The sequence below is a fragment of the Orycteropus afer genome, unplaced genomic scaffold (assembly GCF_000298275.1).
Source record: "Orycteropus afer afer isolate SDZICR_OR568_19922 unplaced genomic scaffold, OryAfe1.0 scaffold00040, whole genome shotgun sequence".
Taxonomy (NCBI): Eukaryota; Metazoa; Chordata; class Mammalia; order Tubulidentata; family Orycteropodidae; genus Orycteropus; species Orycteropus afer.
In genome coordinates this window covers 13315375-13325905 of record NW_006921627.1, presented here as the reverse complement: position 1 = coordinate 13325905, position 10531 = coordinate 13315375, and the positions used below count along the sequence as shown (strand labels likewise).

Sequence of the window (10531 nt, the reverse complement as noted above, 5' to 3'; positions counted from 1 at the left end):
TGGCATCAGGATTGGAGGAAGAATCATTAACAACCTGAGATACGCTGATGATACAACTTTGCTTGCTGAAAGTGAGGATGACTTGAGGCACTTACTGATGAAAATTAAGAACACAGTCTGCATTATGGATTACATCTCAGTATAAAGAAAACAAAAATCCTCACAAGTGGACCAATAAGCAGCATCACGATAAATGGAGAAAAGATTGAGGTTGTCAAAGAATTCACATTGCTTGGTTCTACAATAGACGCCAATGGAAGCAGCAGTGAGGACATTAGATGACATGTAGCACTGGGCAGGTCGGCTGCGAAGGAACTCTTTCAAGTGCTGAAGAGCAAGGATGTCTCCTTGAGAACTAAAGTGTGCCTGACACAGGCCATGATATTTCCAATGGCCTGGTATGTGTGTGAGAACTGGACAATGAATAAGGAAGACCAAAGAAGAGTTGATGTGTTTGAATTGTGGTGCTGGCAAGGAATTTTGAATGAACTAACAGATCTGTCCTGGAGGAAGTGCAGTTGAAATGCTCCTTGGAAGCAAGAATGGCCAGACTTCATCTCACCTAAAAGACTTCATCTCACCTACTTTGGTAATGTTGTCAGAGGGGACCATTCCCTGGAGAAAGATGTCATGCTTGGTAAGGTGGAGGGTCGATGAAAGAGGGGAAGGCCTTTGATGAGATGGACTGACACGGTGGCTGTGACGATGGGCTCAAGTATAGCAAGGATCATGGAGCTGGTGCGGGATTGGGTGGTGTTTCATTCTGCAGTGCATGGGGTTGCTATGAGTCGGAAACGACTCGACAGCACCTAACAACAATAACAACAACAACAACATCTAAATTGCCAAACAAGATAATAAAAATTAATCTACTTGGTCTAATTGTGGACACTAATTTTCCTAAGAGCAATCTTATGATGTTTTCTTGGAAAGGGGTTTGAGATGGTTCATTTTGTTGCCTCCTCTCTCATGTCTTGTGCCAAACCAGAAGAGAAATTCACTTTGATAATGTCCAACAGCATCTGCTTTATATTTTCAATCTCTACTGGTTATTATTTTCTCCCTTGCTAATTTTTTTTTTTTTTTTTAACAAAAAGATGTTTATTCTCTTACAGTTTTGAAGGATAGAACTCTTAAGTTCTGGGTACCAGCTCAAAAGGGAGGCTTTCTCACTCTCTAGGCTCTGGGGAAAGGTCCTTGTCTCCTTTCAACATCTGTGGGTCTGGCATTCCTTAGAGATCTCCATGTATCTTGGCATCAATCTTCCCCTGGATCTAGGAGGTTCTCTGCACAGGAACCCGGGTCCAAACAACATGCTCTGCTCCCGGCTCTTCTTTCTCTCTCTTTATTTTTAAATCATGATTTGGGTGTCCCTTGCTAATTTTTGCATTACTCTCTGGTCAGACTCAAATATCTACATTTGTCTGCATGTGTAATCTGAGCCTATATACAATTTTGGTTTTATTCTGATTTGTCATTCTCTTTATCCATTTGTTTTATAACTTATTTTTGATGTATTTCTCATTTTTGTTTTTTCTCTTACCATCTCAGCACTCTTTATTCAAAGATATGCCATGGTAACATAGGGACTTATACAGGATAGAAGAATGGAAAGGAGCAATGAGAATGGAGCACAGGTTGCTAATGGTCAGACCTGCCTTCGAGTAGGATCCGACTCATAGCTACCCCTCCTTGGGTTTCCCAGGCAGTATCTCTACAGAAGTAGACTGCCCAATCTTCTTTTTGAGGAGTGGCTGGTGGGTTTGAACTGTCAGCCTTCTGGTTAGGAATCAAATGCCTTAGGCACTATGTCACCAGAGCTCCCAGAAAATTATTAGGGAAGCATAAATTGGAAATGGGCAAGGAAACAAAGAAGCCTTTAAATTGCTCCACCATGTGTACAACTTAGGAAAATGTTCTTTTGGACCATCAAGAGATTGAATCCTTGGATTTGTGTCTTCCATCTCTGAGGAAACCTAGAAACAGAAGGTTAGGTCTTGTAATCACTTTTTCACCTTTATCCCCATGATTGATTCGATCTCAAATCAACCCTGAAGGGAGGTTTTTTTTTTTTTTTTTTTTTTTTCTTATATCCTGTTTCTTAATGTCTGTTTCACCATTAGGAGCTCTGGTGGCCTAGTGCCTAAGGCATTTGACTCCTAACCAGAAGGCTGGCCGTTCAAATCCACCAGCCACTCATAGGAAGGAAGATTGGGGAAATCTACTTCTGCAGAGACACTGCCTCAGAAACAGAAGCAGAAGTTGCTATGAATTGAATTGAATCAACAGCAGTAAGTTTGTAAGTTGTTTTTTGCTTATTTCATAATTAACTATTTTTCTACTTTAGAACCCTTAAATATTCATATATCCAGAGTAGATTTTCTTGTGCAGGTAGGCCATATATTCAAGTGATGAAGAACCACACTTATGACCAATGACCATCTATTCGTTGTTTTTTGTACATGTTATCATTAGTAATATGTAGTACATATCAATATTGCAGGATGTGATTTGCTGATGCTATCATCTTAGATGTAATGTTTCCAAGCCCCAAAGACAAATAAAGATTGGATTCATAAAGATACTGATAATTAAAGGCAATAATAAACAAGATTGAAAAACAAAATAAGAGATTTTGACTTAGGTTGGGACCTACTTAAAATGGAGCAGTAATTAGAATGGAACTCCATGGTAAGTTGGGGACTACCTGTATTCAAGACTACTCACTTGAGAATGTGGTGATGTTTGTGATGTTATAAGAGACAAAGGCTTACATTTTAGAGATTGTATGTTAGGAATAGTAGCTCTGGTAGCGTAGTACCTAAGACACTTGACTGCTAACCAGAAGGTTGGCAGTTCAAACCCACCAGCCACTACTCGGAAGGAAGATGGGGCAATCTACTTCCGTAGTGATACCGCCTTGGAAACCCAAGGAGGGGTCGCTATGAGTCGGGTCTGACTCGATGGCACATAACAGCAACAACAACGTTAGGAATGGTCCCCAAACATAGAAGTCAGGAAACCTGCCTCTGATACTTCACCAGTTCTGGATCCCTTTTGCATAATCAAGAAGATTATGAAATATTACTAGCTTCCAACCAACATAGGCCTTGATGCAATCATTTTTGCAAATAGATTCTAGAGTTTTCCTTTATGAAATCACGTTCTCAATGTTTGTGGGTTTCTGTGTTAATTAGTAGCTAAGCCATGCTCATTCAATCAGACTTCTGCTCACTTGCTAGGATACTGTTAAATATTGGATTAAGCCTTTCAGAAAATCCAATGAAAATTTGGTTAGGGAGCACTTAATTTATTAAAGTCTACAAATACATTTCTTTTAAAGCATATAAAATTTTCCATTTTGCAAGCCAGAATGAATTGGAATCAGAAATCTTATATTAGGAACTGAAGAAATGATTTCAATGTTCTTTTGATCTGAATACTCTATGATTTCTTAATTTCGTCTCCTCCTCTGTTTTTTCTCTTTCCTCCACTTTTTGTTGTTTGAAAAAAATCAGTTTTCATTAATAGTTCATTTTTCTCAATTTCTGGTTTTGGCTTTCCTGGTGTCTTGAAATCACTGGAAACTTTAGTCCAAACCACTTCTTCTTTTGGTTGTACTGGAAGTCTCTTAGCCTCATCAGAGTGTGTAGCAGTTTGTCTCTGTGCTCTGCCCTCTTTGAAAGTCGTATTTCTGTGTAACACCTTCAGGGAGTGAGAGAACAAAGAGGCTCCCGATCCTTTGGAACACAGAGAGCCTACAAAATGGTACAAGAAAGGCACCTTCAGGGTAGAGGTAAGCACTCCTTTCCTACCTTTCCAGAAAGGAAAGTAGGACTGCCTGATGAGATAATAAGAATGATCTGGAGAGAAGAGGTAGGCAATGGACAGAATAAAGGAATAGAGATTGGACCAATATCATACAGTCAAGGAGAATTAAAAGAAATAATGATGTCAAATTGAGATTGAAATTAGTTCTTAAAAGAATTAGAAACAAGCTATTAATACAGAGATATGAGAAGTAGGAGACAAAAGTGATATTTTGAGAAAGACAGTATCAATGGATAGATGTAATATTCAAGAAAGAAGAATAAGGAAATGGAAATTACAGTTGGTTGAGGATGAGTTTTTCCCAGAGTTGTTTTGGACTTCAGGACAATTTCCTAGTCATTTATTCTGAGGTAATTTTTAAGTTCACTTTTTCTTTAAGTTTTTTAATATTATTCAAGGTGGTTTTTTTTTTTTTTTTTGCCTGACTTCTTTGTTGGTCTAAGCTTCTTGGGGACTCTGGCTTCCTGGCCTCTGATAATTGTGTTTGTTTTGCTGATCTGACAGAGCGAGGAGTCTGGTGTTCCCAAGTGAGATTCTGGTCTGTTGCTGCAGTTTCCATCACACTTCTCAGTGCCTGCTTCATTATGAGTTGTGTGGGTAAGTCTTTCACTGAGATGCCATTTCCCTTGAGTCCTTTTCCCTATCATGTGCTATGACATTCCTCTGAAAGTATATGTTCTCCCTTATCCCATAACATGTCAGCTGGGAATGCTATGCTTTCTTAATTTCTTCTCCTTCCTCTTTTTCCTCCATCTTTTGTTGTTTGAATCTGCTTTTATGTTTACTTTACCTGATGTTAGTGGTTTTTCTCAATTATGATCATAACCTCACATATAATTATGTGATAATGGTAGCCATCCTCAAGACACCATCTTCCAGTACTGGGTTCACTAGTGATGATGTGTTCTCTGGTCACAAAAGTCTTCTATTGAGAGTGCAACAATAAATGATTCTATAATTGTAATACTGTAGATTATAGTCTTTGATCTCCAGGTGGGTGTCTTTTCCAGTTTGAGTAGAAAAAGTATTCAAATGAAATAATAGGGATGTAAGGAAACAAAATATTCTTTCCTTCTTTCTTTTGCTTCCCAATATCTCAAATTTATTTTGTGAGAAGTTTCTGTTCTCGAGTCTGCAATTTGATTTTCTAATCACTGTAAAATGATTAAAAATAATTATTTAATAATCTAGAAGGGAATGAAAGTGACTTCCTATATCAAATGAGGCCATGTCAACACTTCCCTATGAGATATAAATACATTTCAGTGTTTAGCAAAACACAAATAATTATCACCAATGTTGAAGTACGTCATACATTTAATAATGGTCATAAGCAAGTGAGAGGGAGTTTAAGGATAGTTATTAACCCAGGAAAGCAGATATTCAGGGCTTCAAAGCATAGACTAAGAGAAAGATAGAAAATGTTGGTAGTTTTGAGGTTCAACAGAAGGACAAGAAAGAAATGAGTGAACAATCAAGTTAAGACCTGAAAGAGAACAGGTCTTGCTCAATGTAGATAGATACTCATGAACAAAAAAAGATAATTTTTATTATGAGACATTTAAGATATCTCTGAATATTTAAAGCTTCCTTTTGGTTGTTATTTTCCCCATATGTGTATCTGTAGCTATCAGCAGTCAGAAATCTTCAGAAAATACAAACTAACCTGTGAGCTTGCTTCAAGGTTATTAAAAATGAAAAAGTGTCAGATAGCTAGAGAGTCAATAAACATGTATGTATTAACAGTCACTGCTCTAGGTCTTTGTGATTAATCGATGCAGAAAATAGAGTCTTTCTCTTAGAATGTTGTGGATCACTGCTACTGAGCTGGCAGATGGGTAGTGGCTGCAGAGGAGGTGTGTCTGTCTGGGAATCAAACTGAAGTCTCTTCTCACGAAGGTGAGAATTCAACCACTAATGACCTCCTTAGAAGATAGAGCTTAAGTTCTAGTGGGAAAGAGCAAAAAATAAATGTGTAGGCATATAAACATATAAACAAACAAATAAGATAAGTGAATACAAGCAAGCAATAATTCGGCACAGTCTTTATTGACCTAGCATAGAGAGAGAAAGAGAGTGAAGGGTTTTGAAGGTAAGTGACCTTGGAGCAAAGCTATAGATCATAAGGTTCTATAGTTAAAAGAATGGATACTGATTCTTCTTCTTCCTTCACAGTGACTTATAATTTTATGCATGGCAAAAATGACAAAAAGCTGTCAGATCTACACATTTATTATTCAAGTCTAACCTGCTTCAGTGAAGGGACAAGGAAGACAGGTAAAGTGTTGGAATATTTAAGTAGACTTTCTCTTTTCTCAGAGAGAGAGATGAGATTGAATTTGAGATTGGTTTATTCTATGTTGTTTCTTTTCTTTTTCTTCTTCTTTTTGAGTAAAACTTCTGCTTGGATGTCTTTTAGATAGCTTTAAACCAGGCTGTACATTGTTCCCCAAACAATTTCTCCTTCAGACTTCTTGATTACAATAAATAGCACCAACACACACACACACACACACACACACACACTTGTCCAAGCCAACTCTGGAAATTATTCAGAACAATTATCTTTTTCATATTATCCTCACCACGTATAAAAAGCATAAAGTCTTATTTTTATGTTTAAAACCTATGCTATGGTTTTCAATTAATAACACCCATCTCCATTTCAAGTATCAACTTTATTATTGCATCTTGGATCATGGTTCAGGATGAAGCAACTCTCACTACAAAATGCAGTTCTGAGAATGGCATATGTAGAGAATTGAATTCAGGATGATAGTCTTGCTCACACTCTGTCTGGTAAAAAAAAGCCAGAGTCAAAACACTTATCTAGTGGCCCTTATTACCTTAATCCTCTTAAAAAAAAAAAAAACAAACCGGTAATCTGAATAGATGTCAGACTCATGCTATCTCAAGAACTAAATAATTTACTCCTCTTTTCTACAGAGGGAGCTCTAGGTGGTGCATTATTTAAGGCATTTGTTTGCTAACCAGAAAACTGGGAGTTCAGACCTACTAGCTGCTCTGTGGAAGACAGATAAGGCAGTCTGCTTCCATGAAGATTTGCAACCTTGGAAACTCATGGCAGGGGGAGGGGGTCTCTGTGGGTCAGAATCAACTCGATAGCAGTGAATTTGGTTTTTGGTTTTTTGTTCATACTGAGAAACCACTGAGAAGTGAAGAGAGAGTAGAAGCTTTTATGTATTTCTATGAACTGTTAGACAGTTCTTTTTGATTTTTATATTAGGCAAGACTATGGTGCATGAATATGGTGGAGAAGAATGTTTTTCTCTGTCCTGACTTTTTTTTTTTTTTTAAATCACATTGGAATTATTTGTTCAATTAATGTGGAGCTGCCCCTTCTAGGCAGGAAAACATGATTTCACTCTGATAGTTTTCCTCCCACCTTTTGGAGACATTTCCCCAATGTTGTTAGGTGCTGTCTTGGCTCCATCTCATAGCGACCCTATGTACAACAGAACAAAACACTGCAGGCCCTGCACTATTCTCATAATCTTTGCTATGCTTAAGCCACTGCATCAGTCTATCTTGTTGAGGTCTTCCCCTTTTTCACTCACTCTCTACTTTAATAACAGTTGTTGTTGTTGTTATGTGCCGTCGAGTTGGCCCGACTCATAGCGACCCCTCCTTGCGTTTCCGAGGCAGTATCACTACGGAAGTAGGATTGCCCAACCTTCCTTCCGAGGAGTGGCTGGTTGGTTTGAACCGCCAGCCTTCTGGTTAGCAGTCAAGTGCCTTAGGCACTATGCTACCAGAGATCCTACTTTAATAACTAGCTTTTTAAAAATATATATCTTCCTGGAAGTAGAGATGGACATTTCAGCCTTTGCCTTCAGAAAGTTCTGAAATGGGACAGAGACGGGTATCAATTAAATTAACTCTAAATCCATATGGCATGAGACTGAAAATTCACTTCCTAAAATATCCAACCCAAAAAGAGTCAACCTAAATATATCCAACCTAAAATTATGCCAACCAGGCTGTTCAATATATCTAATTCAAATTACATATAAACTTACATGATAAAATATTTTCTATAATGCCATGTCAGAAAAAAAAGTGCTCAAATTTTAACAATATCCTTTCAAATTCTTACAATAAAAAGGAGAAAAGTCCAAACACAAAATTTCCATTTTGATTAAAATTAAAAAGTAATTGAAATCTATGAGTTTATCTTCTCTGATTTTTTTCTTACTCAGTCTTAGAGAGTGTTGAGAAGTTCAGATGCATGGATAGAGTCAGCATTCCTTCACACTACATATACCATGTGTTCAAGTAGTTTTGCTTGTCAAACCCCAAAAGAGATTTTGAAAAATTATTTACCCTTTACATAATTTTAATTGATATTTGATTTTTTTCATCATGTTATAGAAGCAAAGTCTTTATTCCTGGATCAGTGCAAACATTGACATTTTAAAAATAAAGCTATTATGTGTCTCTGTTGTAAATTGATCTACTAGTGCCTAAGGCATTTGACTGCTAACCAGAAGGCTGGTGGTTCAAACCCACCAGCCACTCATCGGAAGGAAGGTTGGGCAATCTACTTCCATAGTGATACTGCCTCAGAAACCCAATGAGGGGTCGCTGTGAGTCGGATCTGACTCAACAGTAGTGTGTACTACTATCTAAATACTATTACAATGTGTTACTCACCATCATTCATTAAAAAAAAAAAACATAAAAAAACCTAAATATCATGTATTATTTAATGATGTTTCATGCCATTCTTTTTCCCTGTGAACTAATACTTACTCACTGTTTCCTCTTCTTCCAAAATATGTATAAAACTCAAAACTCACTGCCATGGAGTCAGTTCAGATTCATAGCAACCCCTCCTCGGGTTTCTGAGGCAGTATTTCTGCAGAAGTAGATTGCCTTATTTCTTCTGGATCATTAGGCTTTAAGTGCTGTAACATTTTTCTGGATTGACTTATCATTAAAATTATTATCAGGACCCAGTTATTTAAAAAGTCACAAATTTATTATAAAATTTAATGTATTATTATCACTAAAACTCTAGTGGGAAGCAATCTTTTAATGGAATGAATGATACTGTTTTAAAAATGCAATTAAATGTATTCATTATTGAATAATATTGTTACTAGAATGAGATAGAGTTCAGCATCAATCATCTTCCTATTTTTTAATTTATAGACATAAACTAAGAAATCTTTATTTAAATATGTAGCTGAGAATGGGAGGAGCTTTATTAGAACGTCATCCCATTTTTTGAAGTCTTTCAGAGTTGTTTGCCAAAAATCATATGGCGATATATTTGTAGTGGTGAGAATTTGATTAGATTATTCTTCAATGTTGAAAATAAAGAATAAGAAATAGGATAATTTGCAAAAGGTTTGTTTTTCTTAGTCAATAGTCATCTGCTTTCTCAATCTCTGGGAAGTACACCAAGAAAGATACTATGGCTAATTAAATTCCTGTTAATTACATCTGTTACTTTTACATCCACAAAGCACCATGTTTCATCCATTATTCTCAGAAGAGATTAGGAAAATACTCCAAAGAAAACGAACTCACTGCCTTTGATTCAGTTCCGACTCATAGCAACCCCTCCTTGGGTTTCCGAAGCAGTATCTTTATGGAAGTAGATTGCCCATTCATAAGATATTATTAATGTCATTGCATTATTTTGACAAATGCTTTAAAACATTTTATTGTAGTAAAATATATATAACAAAACATTTGCCTTTTCAGCCATTTTTAAGTGTACATTTTGTAACATTAATTACATTCATGATAGTGTGCGATTCCAAACGTTTTTCATTCAATTCCAAAAGTTGTTCATCACCTCAACAGAAATCCAATGTCCTTTAGGAAATAACTCCCATTCTCTCTTCTCACTTGCCATGGTAACCACTAATAAATTTTTGTCTCTATACTCTATGCATTTGTCTATTCTAGGTATTTTATATGTGAGATAATATGATATTTGTCCTTTTGTGTCAGATATTTCATTCAGCATAATGTTTTCAGGGTTCATCCATGTCACAGCATGTATCAGATGTTTATTTCTTTATGACTGAATAAGATACCACATTTTGTTTACCCATTCATCTATTGATGGACACTTTGATTTTTGACTATTGTGAATAGTGCTGCAATGACCATTGATATATAACTATCTATTCGAGTCCTTGCTTTCAATTCTTTTGGAAATAAATATCCCTAAGAGTGGTATTTCTGGGACATATGGTATTTCTGTATTTAATTTCACTTTTTTTCTATGTTTAACTTCTTGAGGTGAAACCCAACTGTTTTCCACCATTTTACCTTCTCATCACAAGTGCTTTCATTTGAGCACAGCTTTCAATATTTTTCTCAACCATGGAGCTATAGATTTAGCACACTCAAATTATGAGAAAAACTTGCCATACAACCTAATTAGCAAAAGTTACTCTCCACCATCAAAACAGTCAGCAAAATTAGACTTTTAAAATTCCAATAAACATGCTAATATGCATTTTTTGAATATTATGAAAAGCAGTTATGAATAAAGAACACAATGCATAGCCAAGATGTATTTCTAAAAGTAGTTATTTATATATTTCTAAAATAGATCTCGTATATCTATTTTGTTCATTCTATAATATTATAAAAGAGAGAATTAGGAAAATGTGACTACATAAAAAAATGAATTAAACAGATCTACATGGAACAACAT

At 36.1% G+C, this 10531-nt stretch overlaps 1 protein-coding gene across 1 annotated transcript in view; it reads left to right on the top strand.

Moving 5' to 3' along the window:
* Positions 1-3765: 3765 nt before the first annotated feature.
* LOC103193900 (C-type lectin domain family 6 member A-like) overlaps positions 3766-10531 on the top strand; it is a 27089-nt gene continuing 20323 nt past the window's right edge. Inside the window, 3 exon segments of the mRNA XM_007937207.1 lie at positions 3766-3796; positions 4336-4428; positions 6007-6108. Of these exon segments, the coding sequence (XP_007935398.1) occupies positions 3766-3796; positions 4336-4428; positions 6007-6108 (226 nt within the window).